This window comes from Oryctolagus cuniculus, chromosome 13, assembly GCF_964237555.1.
Source record: "Oryctolagus cuniculus chromosome 13, mOryCun1.1, whole genome shotgun sequence".
Lineage (NCBI taxonomy): Eukaryota > Metazoa > Chordata > Mammalia > Lagomorpha > Leporidae > Oryctolagus > Oryctolagus cuniculus.
The window spans coordinates 21,988,271-22,003,375 of NC_091444.1; the positions used below are offsets into that span (position 1 = coordinate 21,988,271).

The 15,105-nt window shown below is 54.1% G+C and overlaps 1 protein-coding gene across 2 annotated transcripts; it reads left to right on the plus strand.

Moving 5' to 3' along the window:
• Positions 1-5,791: 5,791 nt before the first annotated feature.
• IL19 (interleukin 19) lies at positions 5,792-14,488 on the plus strand. 2 transcript variants are annotated; one of them, XM_002717437.5, is made up of 6 exons: positions 5,792-6,053; positions 7,885-8,063; positions 8,179-8,244; positions 10,650-10,802; positions 11,666-11,740; positions 13,990-14,488. In XM_002717437.5, the coding sequence occupies exons 2-6, from the start codon at positions 7,920-7,922 to the stop codon at positions 14,083-14,085; spliced, it is 534 nt and encodes a 177-aa protein (XP_002717483.3). In that variant the 5' UTR covers positions 5,792-6,053; positions 7,885-7,919; the 3' UTR covers positions 14,086-14,488. The 2 variants fall into 2 exon arrangements, with proteins under 2 accessions (XP_002717483.3, XP_069912306.1); XM_070056205.1 differs by lacking the exon at positions 5,792-6,053 and having other exon boundaries at positions 7,784-8,063.
• The last annotated feature ends 617 nt before the right edge of the window (positions 14,489-15,105 follow it).

Here is a 15,105-nt window from a genome sequence, read left to right on the forward strand (position 1 = left end):
GAGGAGCAGGCATCGCCACGCGTGCAGCCAGCAGCCAGCCTGCTGAAAATTCTCCTGGTCATCAGACGTGGAAAATGATAAGCCAGGGGCCAGCGCTGTGGTGGTAGCAGGAAAAGCCGCCACCTGCGGTGCTGGCACCCCAAATGGGCACCAGTTCGAGTTCCAGCTGCTCCACTTCCGATCCAGCTCTCTGCTATGGCCTGGGAAAGCAGTAGAAGAGGACCCAGGCCCTTGGGCCCCTGCACCCACATGGGAGGACCCGGAGGAAGCTCCTGCTTCCTGGCTTCAGATAGGCTCAGCTCCGGCCATTGGGGCCAACTGGGGAGTGAACTGATGGATAGAAGACCTCTTCTCTCTCTCTCTCTCTGCCTCTCCTTCTCTCTCTATGTAACTCTGACTTTCAAGTATATGAATAAATCTTAAAAAAAAGAAAATGATAAGCCAGAGTTAATTTTCATTAAAATCTAGAAAAATATACTCAATAATACAATCATACAACTATAAATGAATCATAGACATTTTCCTTTTCTGATGGGAATATCATAAATCAGAATTTATCAAAATTCCCATATTTATAGGGTACTAATGTTTCATATAGGTTCTGCATTCTAAATATCAACATGACAAAAATTCAGTTTTGGAATAAAAAAGCAATAAAATTGAGTATCATGGAAAAAGCAAGCAAAGCAGTGTCAGGCAGTTAATGAACACGGGGTGAGCGTTTGGCAGAGCAGTTTAGATGTCTCTCGGGGTGCCTGCGTCCCATAAGAGGTCCTGGGTTTGAGTCTCAGCTCTGCTTCCTGTCAACGTGTGCCCTGGAGGCAGCAGCTGGTGGCTCGAGTGCTTTGATCCCACGTCGAGTTCCTGATTCCTGGCTTTGGCCGGGCCCAACCCCAGCTGCTGCAGGCCTTTGGAGCGTGAACCAGGAATGGACGCTCTCTCTGTGTCTGTCTGTCCTTCTCCCTGACTTTCAAACAAGAAAATAAATGTGTAAATAATAAAGTGTTGATTTATTATTCTGGATTTTGTGGTACGTGTCAGCTTTTTAAATTTGGAATTTGTTGTGATTTATTATTCTAAGTATTCATTTTGTCTCTAATATGGCTTTTGAATTCCATTTCTTGAAAGAAACCATGGCTCCCTCCCCAATGTAGAAACTGGATCTGCCCCTGGCTGGAGAGAGTCCAGTGTAGACCGACCAGATTTAGCAATTACAAATATTGGCAAGTCGTTCATCTTGAATTTCAGCTCAGCCAGGGACAAGGGAAGGTGGGGCGGAAGAGGGAGCGAGCTGGCTGCAGGAGTCGCAATGAGACAAGTGCTGGGGTTCTCGAGGCCAAGAGCCAGGAGGGTGCCTTCCAGGGGGCTCCTCAAGACAGAACAGGTGGCACAGGCACATGAGGTCCCGATGTGAGGGGTCTGGAAGTCCTGGGTAGGGGACTTTGCCTTCACCGAGGCTGCAGGGACCCACACTAAGAATTTAAGCCCGGGAAGCACCAAGACTAGCTGAGCACCTTAGAAAGCTGGTCTGCCAGGGAAGGGTGCCCTGTTGTCCCAGCAGAGGGGTGCAGCGGTGTCGCCTGGTCTCCTTCCTTACCTGTTAACAGCTCCCCAGTACCCTGTCTCCACAGGGCTGCTGTGGTGGAATTGGAACTCCTTGACACACAGCGTCTGCGGCTGTGGGTGGGCAGGCTTTGACTGACAGCCCTGGGGCAAAGAAGGAAGAGACAAGGAAAGCCCAGGTGGATCTGCCCTTGCCCCTCACTAGCACGGGGGTGGCCAGCTTGGATTTCCCGAGGTCATCAGCTTCCTCGGTAATGGCAAGTCAGAGCAGCCTGGCCTGGCAGGCGACAGCATCTGTGGGCTCCCCAGAGCTCCAGACTCCCTTCCACATCTGATCCCATGGGGCGAGGGTAGTGAGGGTAGCGGGGTGGGAGGGGTGAGAGAGCGCAGAGGTCAGGAGGTAGAGGCTTTGGAACACTTGCACCACTTCTGTGCTGGAAACCCAACCCAAGGAGAAACACTAGGTCTAAACTGACCGGTTCTGGGCTGGATGTTTGGCCGCATGGTCAAGGCACTAGGTCCCCCCCACCCCCGTTGCAGTGCCTGGGTGGGATCCCCAGCTCTGGTTCCTGACTCCAAGTTCCTGCCAGTGTAGACCCTGGGAGGTAGCAATGAAGACTCAAGTGCCTGGGTTACCACCATCTACCTTCGAGACCTGGGGTGAGTTCCTCATTCCTGGCTTTGGTCCAGCCTTGCCCTAATCACTGTGCTCATTTGAAGGGCGAACCAGCAGATAGGAATTTTCTCTCTTTTTAAATAAAATAAAATGAAATGATTTGGATTTAAAATAAATGCATAAATATATTTCCCATTTCTGAGAATTTTATCTTTTTTTTTGGCTTTATTTTCAACCTACATACAATTTTAAACATCCTGACCTAAGTGTATTTATCAAGATACCTAAATATTTCTATTGTTTCGGCTTTTAAGTCCTTATTTGCTTCTCAAAGCGAATATTCATCAGTAACAATTACATTAGTTTCTTTTACAGATTCTTTCTCTGTCATATTTCCTAGCGTGGTAAAGTCCTCCTAGTGACAGATTCTTACCCAGGTGCGACCTAAACGACCCAGATCGGCCGGATTCGCTTCATGCAGACTTTGTGGTAGGGCCCCACCTTGCTCTACCCAGTGGATCCTCATCCCATAGAGGGCTCTGGGCTCGGCAGCCTCCAGAGTGGGCGATTTTGCCTGGGCTCCCACACTTGCGTTAGGAGTGGGCAGCTGCCATTCTTTCGTGAAGAGGAACTGGTCCGGCCCCACCGGACTTGATGATTCCTGAAGCTGGAGTCAGTGCTGGGTGGGGATGGAGAACGGGAAGGCAGGAGAGACCCGCGATCAGCTCAGCGCAGGCTGCTTCCTCGCCCCTCCCTCCCTCCCTCAGCAAACGGAACACTGAGGTTTCCTGTTCACCAAGCGGGAAAATGATGGCTCCCTGGTTCTGGAAGTCCCAGTTCTCACGTTAGACATAACCCCGTATCTAAGAGCCACGCCAGAGTTTGATTGCAGTTCTGGGGAGATGCACTTACAACTCAATCTCTGTTCTTTTTTTTAAATGAAGGGTCAGGCACCAAGGCTTGGGATATAGAGAAATCCTTTCTTGCTGTTTCCCCTTCCTCCTGGTGTAGGGGCTCAGGCTTTGCTTAAGAACAAAGGGCATTTTTGAATTGCTTGGTGTGTGCCTGGGTCGGGGCTGAGGGCTCCCAGGGAATCATCTAATCATCATGCCATGCCCATGTGGTGAGTATCCAGTAGGTACCATCTGACCATTTTGCAGGTGAGTGGACAGGTACCGAGCCCACACGCTGCATGAGGAGCTGCGCACATGCCACATGGTCCCTTCTGCAGGCTTCCTGCTGCCACATCTTGCCCTACGGCGAAAGCCAGCTAAGGACGCGCGTCTGAGCACATGGGCTGTGTTGCAATCCTCTCACGATGTGGGCTGGCCTCTGAGCCCGGCGGCTGAGACCATGTTAGGAAAACAGCCCCCATCTCTCACTCAGCACAGACTTGGGGACACGGGGTGGGAAGTGGGGGGACCCCAGAATCAAGAGCAGTTCTTTCCCCTTTCTGCAGAGGGCGTGGAGAGGTGTCTCTTAACCTCTAATGAAGGTCTCTTCTCTCCTAGGTGCATAGGAATAAACCATGCAGATTAAAGGAGTAGTCACTATGTGACAGAGCCATTAGCTCACTCCAACCCTTACAGTTTATTTTACATATTTTGTGGAGCTTCAAAAAAGTCTTTTTTTTTTTTTTTTTGACAGAGTGGACAGTGAGAGAGAGAGATAGAGAGAAAGGTCTTCCTTTTCCATTGGTTCACCCTCCATTGGCTGCTGCAGCCAGCACACCGCGCTGATCCGAAGCCAGGAGCCAGGTGCTTCTCCTGGTCTCCCATGGGGTGCAGGGCCCAAGCACTTGGGCCATCCTCCACTGCACTCCCGGGCCACAGCAGAGAGCTGGCCTGGAAGAGGAGCAACCAGGAACAGAATCCGGCGCCCCGACTGGGACTAGGGTGCGGGCGCCGCAGGCTGAGGATTAGCCTAGTGAGCCGCAGTGCCGGCCTTCAGAAAGGTCTTAAGTAGCTTATCCAGTATCTCAGAAAAGGGATCCAGGGTTTATTTAAAATTTTAAAGACTTATTTATTTACTTATTTGAAAAGAAGAATTAGAGAGAGAGAGATCTTCTATCTGCTGGTTCACTTCCCAGATGGCAACAACAGCCAGGGCTGGACCAAGCAGAAGCCAGAGCCAAGAGCTTCATCCAGGTCTCCCACGTGGGTGGCAGGGGTCCAAGCACTTGGGCTCTTCTTCTGCTGCTTTTCCCAGACCATCAGCAGGGAGCTGGAGTAGAAGTGGAGCAGCTGGGACTCAAACAAGTGGCCCATAAGAGATGCCAGCATGGCAGATGATGGCTTTATCCACTTCACCACAACGCTGGCCCCAAGAGCTGTGTTTATTCCAGGAAGCTGTGTTTGGGGAGGAAGCTGTTCATTTCCTGTCTTTACATTGCCCTAAACCCTGACCCTTGGATTTCGTGGTCAAGTGTGTATAAAAAGCTTAAGCGGCCACTTCAAAACCTGCCTGCTCCTCTTCTGATCCAGTTCCCCCATAGTGCACCTGGGAAAGCAACAGAAGATGGCTCAAATGCTTGGGTCCCTGCCCCTACGTGGGAGACCTGGATAAAGCTCCTGGCTCCTGGCTTCGGCCTGGCTCAGTCCTGCTGTTGCGGCCATTCGGGGAGTGAACCAGCAGATGGAAGATCTCTCTGTGTCGCTCCTCTCTCTGTAACTCTCTGCCTTTCAAATGAATCAATCAATCTTTAAAAAAAAAAAAAAGTTAAATAATGCACCTTCTGGCCCAAGAGCAAGGATTCCAGGTTCTGCTCCCAGCACTGCCGCTGGCTGTCTTCGGCACCTCTACTTTCCAGTCTCGCCTTCTCTCTCTGCACTGATCAAGAGTGGAAGCACTCTGCGGCGCTGGCATCCCGGGTTCTAGTCCTGGTCGGGGTGCCGGGTTCTAGTCCTGGTTGCTCTTCTTCCAGGCCAGCTCTCTGCTGTGGCCTGGGAGGGCAGTGGAGGATGGCCCAAGTGCTTAGGTCCCTGCACCCGCATGGGAGACTGAGAGGAAGTACCTGGCTCCTGGCTTTGGATTGACACAGCGCCGGCCGTAGCGGCCATTAGGGGAGTGAACCAATGGAAGGAAGACCTTTCTCTTGGTCTCTCCCTCTCTCACTGTCTAACTCTGCCCGGCCAAAAAAAAAAAAAAAGAGCGGAAGCACTGCTCAGGGGAGGAGATGGAGGAGAAGCAAAGAAATCTTGCATTCAGGAGAGAAGAAAACATTCCCTGTGAAGTGACACAAAATGACGTGTGGAGAGCACCCAGCATGTGCCTGGCACACAGTAGGTGCTTAGTAGCTCTGTGCAGCTTCTGGGAGATGGATTGAGCGGGAGCCAGGGGCACCTGCAGAGTCCCATGGGACTGGTAGCTGGCAGGCAGGGCGTTGCCTTCTGAAGAATGCTTTCATGACTTTGCCTGCAGGGCACGGCTGGTGGCAAGCCACGGCTCTCAGGAAAGTGACCTCACTGGGGTTTCTCTGTGTGGACACAGGCTTGTCAGACAGTCTCATTTGCATGGTGATTTTTTTTATTTTCCCCAGAAACTGCATGCCAGGACCCGGGAGAAAGAGGCATTTCTTAATAACGATTAATCAGCTCCATCACAAAGACGGATGAAAAGAAGACATGAAAACAATTAGGGAAAAGAGGTGCTGAAGAAATGAGGAGAGAAATCACTTCCACCCAGTCGACGCTGACAGCATTTCCGCTGATGCACCTTCATAAAAGTGACCAGCCCTTCCCACATGGGAAAGAGCAGGGCGACAAGACGCGGGGAACAGTTGCCCGGCGCGGCGAGAGCCGAAGCGAGAGCCGAAGCTGATCGTCCACCCCCGAGCGGCTGCGAGTCCTGCTCCCCCGAGGCCGCCTCCTTCAAGGTGCCGGGGGGAGATGGGCAGTTGCGACCATGCTGGGGCACTGGCTGCTTTGTGGAGAGGGGACGGAGACCCTGCACAGGGTGCACCTCCTGGGGCCTGAGCAGACAGCCGGCAGGGAGGGCAGGGCAGGCACCTGACATCTTTCCTATCATGCTTTTGTTCCAGGAACTGCACTGGGCACTTTAATGTGCCACCTTCTTTCTTGCAGTATCAACTATCTCTTTAAATGTAAGGCATGCTGCTGGTTCTGTGGGACCCGATCAGGAGCAGGTGCCTGTCTGACTGGGGGTAAGGGTTGTCAGTGGGGCAAGGCAGCAGAGAAGAGAACGGGCCCCAGGACCCATCTGCCTTCCTTCAAGTCCTGGCTGGCGTAGGGCGCCTTCCCGCCTCTGTCTCTGTTCTCTTCTTGTTGAAATGGGACTGGAATGGGGGGCCTGTGAACCCTGGATGAGACACTTGGTAAGATGTTTGGCAGGTGCCTGGCACCGGTGGTATGTCTGGCCCGTGCACCCTCTAACTGGCTCAGGGTGCCGGAGTTGCCTTTAGAGGGGCAGAGCTTTGGGGGTGCCCCACACACGCCCCTGCCAGTGGGGTTTCTGTCCTTGCTTGGCCAGAAAGAGGTTGAGACAATGGAAGAAGGGCCTCCGGTGTGATGGCTGCCTTGTGGCAGACTCCCGGTACACACCTGTGTGCTCACTGGGAAGCAGATCCAGCTAGGGCAGGACGAGGATTCTGTTTCTTTCTAGAGCAGGGGCCCAGGGCCCACGATGGGTCGTGGGGGAGGAGCAGGAACAGCTCTTCAGAGTCACAGCCGCTGTGACTGTGGCCGGGGGTGGGAGGTGGGAGGAGGGCCTGTGCAGCCCCTCAGCTAATTGTGTGAGTGTCCTCCTCTCTTCCATGTCCACACTCACCATCCTGACCCCAGCACACACGGCTGCAAGCATGGAGGGTGCCGGGCAGGGGCTGGTCTCGTCACGTGTGTGGACATCAGACCCACGTTGAAGGCTGGGCTCTGCCTGTGATGCTTGTGCCACCCGGAGGGTGGAAGGAAGATCAGAGAAAGAGAACACAGCGAGCTGTGCCACGGTGGATTATGCACTTTTCTCTGCGCATCGTAGGATGCGATTTAGGGTGGGTAAGGGAAGACGCAGAGGGACAGAGGCAAGGAAGGCGAGAGGGTTAGAAGAGGCAACTGCTCTGCCTAGGAATGAGCTGGCTGCAGACGCGTCCCTGTCATTCGCTGGCTCCAGGAGGAACAGACGAGAAGCCTCCAGCTAGGACTCCCGGGGGGCTTGCGCTCCCTAGCTCCTCACCGGGAGTTAGGAGGAGGGGGCATCATTTTGCAGGAGGTGAAATCTGCAGAGCTGGCACAGCACTGACTTTAAGCAGAGGCACATTAGGAGATTATATAAGAAAAGGGTGTCTTCTATTTTGGGGGCAAACATTAAAAACCAAATGTGCTTTCATGGTTTTTCAGATCTGTTGCCTAATTCCTAGGGCATTTTTCCGATTTGACTTATTAAAAACAATGCTCTTCACTCCTGTTGACAAAGTGAGCTGTGTTGAGTCATAGAAGAGTGATATACACACAGATCTCCACGCTGGGACCCAAGAGAGAGCTGCATCGTGCCCTGGGGGGGCAGTTGAGGAGGGAGTGGGGGTGTGTGGGGAGGAGAGGGCTCATATTTGACTGACTCACGGAAGAAGGAGGAGACACACACCCCTGAGACTCCACTGGCTGAGGTCTTGAGTCTTGTTCTCTCTTGGCCTGCCCTGCCTGGTCCCCAGGGGGTGTGGGTCAGGAGTCTTCTCTTCATCACTCTCTACGCAGGCTGGGCAGCTGACGTGCACCCCTGTGTGCAGGATATGAAGGTGCAGGGTGTCCCCCTCTGGCTCCTGGGCATCACGCTTGTCCTGTGCTCAGGGCACCTCCGTGGTCTCAGGAGATGTCCAATCTCCATGGACATGCGCCACCTGCAAGAGAGTTTCCAAGACATCCAAAGAGCCATAGTGAGTACGGGCCGGGGTGAGGGCTGGGCCGGGGGCGTGCTACCTTGAAGGGTAGGGTCCTGCTCTGAACACGGGCGTGCTCAGCACTTGCGTCTGCTCTTGTTTCCCTCCACAGCAAGCCAATGACACCTTCCAAAACATCACCATCCTGTCTGCACTGGACAGCCTGCAGGGCATTAAGGTACTGGCCTGTGTCTGCTCTTTCCTGCATGCTCATCTTCATGGTCAAAGGGCCCCTTGGCTGAAAAAGGAGTCCCCACTCTGTCCCTTTCTCACCCCTATTCTCCGGGCTGTCCTCTGTGCACAGGCGTCTTATGTGCAGGGTAGGAGTTGGGGAATACTGTGGTCCCTGGCAGTCTGAGCAGTGCCACTGCCCTTGAGCTCATGGAAATGCCGGTGCTCCGAGGGCACAGGATGTGGTGGCTTGGGAGTGGTTTTTGAAAGAAGGGGGAGCTGAGAAAATGAACCGTGACTTAAAAGCTAAGGAGAGTCTAGATTAGTGGATTGGCACGGGGCATGGGTGTAAAGTCAGTGAGGGCAAAACCTGCACCAGGGACAGTGAGGTGGCAGGTTTGTGATACACAGAGCGTCGAGGGGAGTGGTAAGGACCGAGGAAGAGAAATCTCCTGGAGGCAAGGGATTTGAAAAGCAGGCTGAGCTCTAGTCCTGTAATCAAGGCAATGGTTGCTTGGTATTTTTGAGCCCAAAACTCTGTGGCCACAACATGTTTTAGAAAGACTGCCTGGTGAGGTTGCCAGGGAGGACTCCGGTGCAGCTGTCCAGGCAAGCGGTGCTGAGTGTACTGTACCTTGCCGGGGATAATTCACTCTACAAAAGGGGCCATGAGTGGTGCTTTCATTTATTTTTATTTTATTAGCAACAAAGAGAGGGAGAAGGAGTGAGAGGGGGAGATCTTTCATCTGCTGATTCACTCCCCAAATGTCCATAACAACCAGGGCTAGTCTGGGCTGAAGCCAGGAGCCCAGAACTCATTCCGGATCTCCCATGTGGGTGGCAGGGACCCAGGCACTTGAGCCATCACCCACTGCCTCCCAGGTGCACTAGCAGGAAGCTAGATTGGAAGTGGAATAACCAGGATTCAAACTGGCACTCCAATATGGGGTGCCTGTGTCCCAAGTGATGACTTAACTCACTGCACCACAACACCTACCCCAAGAGTGAGCTCCTCCAGTCCTTGAGAACATTCTAGAAAGATCTGGCTTTTCAGGAATTTATGTGACAGAGTGCAAGGTCTCTGTAATGAGCGATTTCCTCACCGTCTCCACATAGGTCAGGGAGACCTCCATAATTCTTCCAGGCAGTGACTCATTTGTGGCGGGTAGATGTACCTACTTAGTAAATCATATTCTAACCAACTGCGTAAGAGACTCCTTAGACAGCATGGCTGGGAGGAACGCCATCTATTCTTAGACCAACACTTTCAGATAAGGTCACTGAGCCCTTGGGAGGGAGAAGGACTCGCTGGTGGCTAAGCCAGCCGTGGAGCCCCATGCATGCGCCTCCGTCTCCAGCTTCCTTCTCCTGGATCCAGGAGCTCTGGAGCAAGGAAAGGAGCTAACGGGGATTCAGATCTTCATCATCGTCCCTCTCTCCCTCCTGCCCTTCCTCCCTTCCTGTTTTCTACCCTGTTCCTATTTGTAGAGCCACAGAGTTTGGTATCTCAGAGGCGGGTTAAGGGAACCAGCAGCGGCAGAGGAGGAGATGGGTTTTGTGTTGCGAATAGAGTTTAAGGCCATCTAGGAACAGCTGTCTTGGGGCCAAAGCGATGGTGCTCCTTTACCACTAATGATGATGGATGCCCTGTCCCGTCCCTGAACCACTCCCTACTTAGGCTGAACGGTAAATCTTCTGCGGCATCATTCACCGGCTCTCTCTGCAGTGCAAACTACCAGAGAGAAACTGTGTAGCCAGCTTGTCTGGGTGGTGCCTTCTCAGTTCTGCACCCTGCAGGCAGTGTACCTCCCCTCTCCCCGGATGTACCCATCCTGGCAGGTGTCAGTCTGCTCTCTTGGAAATTTCAGCCCATTCTAGTGATCTGTGGAGTCTAAAAAGGCCACATGGGAAGGGAATCCAGTGGGGGGCACTGAGGCAGGCACGCTGTCCTCATGGTGGGAGGAGGGACTGCTGGAGGTGGCCGCGAGGCACCACAGAGAAGCCGGCTTCAGCTTCTGGATGTAGGAGAGTGTTTTCCAAGAAAGCTGCTTGGCCATCAGCCCTCCGCAGAGGGAGACGCCCGGTTCCTGGAAGGACGTGAGCAGAAGTCGGGGACGCTGTGCTGTAGCTGCTGGATGGAGAATTCTGGTCCCCGACTGGCTTCCAGCCACGTTCTTTGTTAGCCTCTCTCTTGGCCATATGGCAAGAGGCGGGTAAACTGGGGTCTCTGCTCATTGCTTGTGTCCTGGGCGGCTTTGATGTGGCGAGAGGAGAGGAACACTCTGAGACCGTTAGGAATTTTGAAAAACGACTTTCAGTTCTCTGCCTTCTTGCCGCCCCCACTGAGCTCTCCCAGGTCTGTCAGATGGAAGAGCCGGGGGCCTGTGCGGCTTCTCTGCTTTGTGTCTGCAGCCGTTAGATGTGTGCTGCGTGACCAGGAGCCTCCTGGCGTTCTACATGGACAGGGTGTTCAAGGACCACCAGGAGCCGGACCCGCACATCTTGAGGCGAATCAGCAGCATTGCCAACTCCTTCCTCTACATGCAGAAGACCGTGCAGCAGTGTGTGAGTCACGGTGTCAGGATCCCGAGCATCTGCTTGGCGTCTGCCCCGGGAGGGCCCAGGATGCGCTGGCCCCAGCTGGAGGCCAAGGAAATCCCCTGCCCCGTCACTGGCAGGCAGGCGGCCTCTTCCAGGGGTCACACTTCTCCCAGGGCCCCCTGACGGCCCATCAGACCTCCTGGGGGGACTGGCTCATGTCCAGTGTTCCTGAAGTGGCCCCTCCAGGCCTGGGAGAGAGATGTGTCCTGGAACCCAGTCTCACCAGTTGTTTCTGGCCTTTTGTTTCCAAACCACGTCTAGTCTCTTGATTTAGCCTAGCCCTAAGGGTCACCCATGAATCCACTACGAGCTTAAAATCCAGCATTGGAAAGGAAAACGAAATAAACAAAAACTTGGAGCACAAGTCCTAGCTCCATTCCTGCAGATGATTTCCTGTGTGACTGTGTGGGAAGGACTTCATCTCTCTGGGTCTCAGAGTCTCAAATTGTTATAGGCCCCTGTCCTACTTGCATTAGCATGACCATGAACTTCAATGGATTCATATAGCCAATTATTTAATTCATTAGCTCAGTAAATTTTTTTGCTGAGTGCCTACCTTGTGGGATGTTGCATTCAGAGAGTGCAAGATAGAGGTGGTGCCTGCTGTCCCGGTGCTAACAGACTCGGGGGTGTAGATCCAGAAAAAGCAAAAGCCAATGGTCCCAAGCAGGCAGAGTCTACACACTGGCTGCACTCCCCGCTGGCCACCCTACCTGAGTTTACTCCCCTGGCTCTCACCCTGGGAGGGGGAGAAGTGGTACGGCTCACATGGGGGAGATGGCGGGCGGAAAGGTCCTCTGATGGGTGCTGCCCCTCCTCCATCACAGCAGGTGCAGGGACGGTGTCACTGCAGGGAGGAAGCCACCAACGTGACCCAAATCATTCACAACAACTATAATCAGGTAAGGTCATGAGGAAGGTGGGAACTGAGAGTAGAAGCTTGATCGAGAGGGCGGCAGCCCTGCAGCCTCCTCTGGACTCAAATTCATTCGTTTGCTAAACAAGTTTCAAGTGAGGACCTTGCTGCTTGAGTGTGAGTGCAAAGGGCTCGTTGGTCTTACTGAACTGGCTACTTCCCTGGGCTCCTCTCCTCCATCATCCCTCCACTAAGAGAGGGAGAGAGAGAGAGAGAGAGAGAGAGAGAGGGCTCCCACCTACTAGTTCACTCTCCCAATGCCTGCAGTGGCCAGGGCTGGGCCAAGTGGAAGCCAGGAGCTGGCAACTCCATTCAGGTCTCTTGTGTGAGTGGTAGGAACCCAGTTATATGAGTCAGTGCCTGCTGCTTCCCGGGATCTGTGTTGGCAGGAAGCCAGAGTCCGGAGCTGTAGCTGGGAACCGAACCCAGGTACACTGATGTAGGCTGTAGCTTAACCAGCATCTAAACTGCTAGGCTGAACGCCCACCCTGCACACCACAGCCTCACATAGCAGCCCTGACCTGTGTTATAACTTGCGGAAAGTGCACGCTGCTTAAGGTGGAGATGATGCAGAGGGAGCAAAGAGCAGCAGGAATCCCAGGCTGCTACGCTCAAGGTGTGGGTCCGGGAGGTGCCCCTGTGGTCTGCACCTGCCGTCAGGTCCCGGCCCGCGTGCTGCAGACACAGCGCTTCTCCTGCGGATGGCAGTGCAGAAGCAGTGTGTCTCCTGCGGCGTCTGCAGATCTTTTGACAGGCAGAGTGGACAGTGAGAGAGAGAGACAGAAAGGTCTTCCTTTTGCCGTTGGTTCACCCTCCAATGGCCGCCACGGCCGGCGCGCTGCGGCCGGCGCACCGCGCTGATCCGATGGCAGGAGCCAGGAGCCAGGTACTTATCCTGGTCTCCCATGGGGTGCAGGGCCCAAGCACTTGGGCCATCCTCCACTGCACTCCCTGGCCACAGCAGAGGGCTGGCCTGGAAGAGGGGCAACTGGGACAGAATCCGGCGCCCCGACCGGGACTAGAACCCGGTGTGCCGGCGCCGCTAGGCGGAGGATTAGCCTAGTGAGCCGCGGCGCCGGCCTCCGTCTGCAGATCTTGCTACAGTGCAGATCTCTGGCTTGGTAGCTCAGTACTGAGGCCCGAGTTCTCTCCCAAATGAGCCAATGCTCGGATGTGGAAGGGGGTAGGGGTTTGCTTGTGCAGGGCTCTGTTTCTTTGTGGGGAGGTTGGGATACTGTTATGGCAACAGCAAAAAGTTGCTAGCTGTCCCTGTAGGCCAGGTACTGCTCTAAACACTCTACAAGCATTCACACTTACTCTTCACGGCAAGGTGGTGAGTCATTGCCTGCATTGGATAAGTTAGGAAACGAGGCACAAGTTGGGTGAGCAAACTAAGTTCATACTGCACCTGAATGGTGAACACAGGGTTTGCTCCCACGCTGGCTGGCTCCACAAGCTGTGCCTGAAGAGCCCACTGCCTCCTTCCGGTCTGCAGAGGAAGGCGGTGGAGTACGCTAGGACACTGCGGTTCCAGTTCCAGCTCCGGGGTTCTCCTGCAGGGTGAGCTCGGACGGGACACTCGCCCTCAGGCCCTGGTGCTTTACTGTATCAGATGGGGACCCCAGGCTGTCCCAGCACCATGGGGATTAAGACTTTCTGGGGGCCGGCGCCGTGGCTCAATAGGCTAATCCTCCACCTAGCAGCGCCGGCACACTGGGTTCTAGTCCCGGTCGGGGCACCAGATTCTTTCCCGGTTGCCCCTCTTCCAGGCCAGCTCTCTGCTGTGGCCCGGGAGTGCAGTGGAGGATGACCCAAGTGCTTGGGCCCTGCACCCCATGGGAGACCAGGAGAAGCACCTGGCTCCTGGCTTTGGATCAGCGCACCGGCCGTGGCGGCCATTGGAGGGTGAACAAACGGCAAAGGAAGACCTTTCTCTCTGTCTCTCTCTCTCACTGTCCACTCTGCCTGTCAAAAAAAAAAAAAAAAAAAAAAAAAAAAAAAAAGACTTTCTGGGACAAGAGAAGCCAATGTGAGAAAGAAGACAAGCCAATGACTGGCCAGCAAAGAAGTTAATTTTTATTAGAAGAAGCCAACATGATTTGTGCACAAAAATTGGCGTTGCCTATAGGATGATGCTATGCAAATACATTGGATGATGAACTATGGCTTGAGTTGTTTGAGAAGGGGTGCAGGGTCTGGGGAGGCATGGGCTGACTGTGGCTTCCTTGGTTTCAGATGGAGGCCCGCGTGGCTGCCGTCAAGTCCTTGGGAGAGCTCAATGTCTTTCTGGCCTGGATCAGCGAGAATTACCAAGACGGCTCTGCTGCCTGACACCAGGAGCCAGCTTAATCACCCAGGCCAGAACACCCCCGTGAGGCTTCCTGGGGGACACAGCTGACTTTGAAGGGGGAGGGACACGGGAAAGACCCCTGTGTGTCTCCTGGTGTTGACCTCCTGTGGACTTGCTGCGCTCATCTCTGCCGCTTGGAAGCTGTAGGGGAAAATCTGGGTCTGGGCAGATCTCGCTCTGCAGCTGAAAGCCCTCCTGGCTGGTCCCAGCCTGCCTGATCCCCGTTGAGACTGGCCAAATGGTCTGGTGTGGCGAGCCGGCCTGGGAGGGAAAGGTCCGCTGGCCCATAATTTATTGTGAGGTTGTTTATCCCATGTCTGCGATGTGGGCTGCGCGCTCTCCTGCAACGCACCTTGTCCTGATTGGAATAAACTCTGTGCTTTGCCTGTGAGTGGGAGTGTCTTCTGACCCAGGGCGATTCGGTCGAGGAATCCTAAATGCAGCCTATCAGACATGAAAGAACACAGGCAGAGGGGGAGACTGAGGCCCCAGAGCTGGTTCTTGCAGCAAAGGCTCTAAGCTCAGTGTCTTCGTCTGTTTCCATCTCCAGGACAAAGTCCCTGAGGCCAGGTGACTTCAGAAAGAGAAGAGGCTTATTTAGCTCACAGTTCTGGAGGTGTAAGGGCTCGGCACCTGCACTGGCTCCGGCTCTGGCTCGTGGTGGGGGGAGTCACACCCAGATCGCACAGTAGATGGCTTCACCATGGCAGAAGCTCCTGGTGGGGGAAGAGATCGGATCTCCAGACAGGAAGCCAGATAGCGATTTGGAAAAGCAGCTCACTTTCTTGAGAATTAACTTGGGGTCCCAGGACTTTCCACTCGGCTCCCCCTTCTACGGGTCCCGCCACCTGTTACACGGCCACACTCAGGACCAAGCGGCCATCATGTGAGCCCTTGCGGGAGAACACTCTAGACCAGACCCACACTGTGGCACTAGGTCTTCAGGTTCTCTTCCCAGCACCACCTGAGCGTCAGGAAGCCAGGACAGAAGGCTTCTGGCC

Bases quoted from the DNA above. Each gene is read 5' to 3' on its own strand.
- IL19 (XM_002717437.5), top strand. From the start codon at position 7,920: ATGAAGGTGCAGGGTGTCCCCCTCTGGCTCCTGGGCATCACGCTTGTC. The intron at 8,064-8,178 runs GTGAGTACGGGC...TTCCCTCCACAG, and splicing joins AAGACATCCAAAGAGCCATA to CAAGCCAATGACACCTTCCA. The intron at 10,803-11,665 runs GTGAGTCACGGT...CCTCCATCACAG, and splicing joins AGAAGACCGTGCAGCAGTGT to CAGGTGCAGGGACGGTGTCA.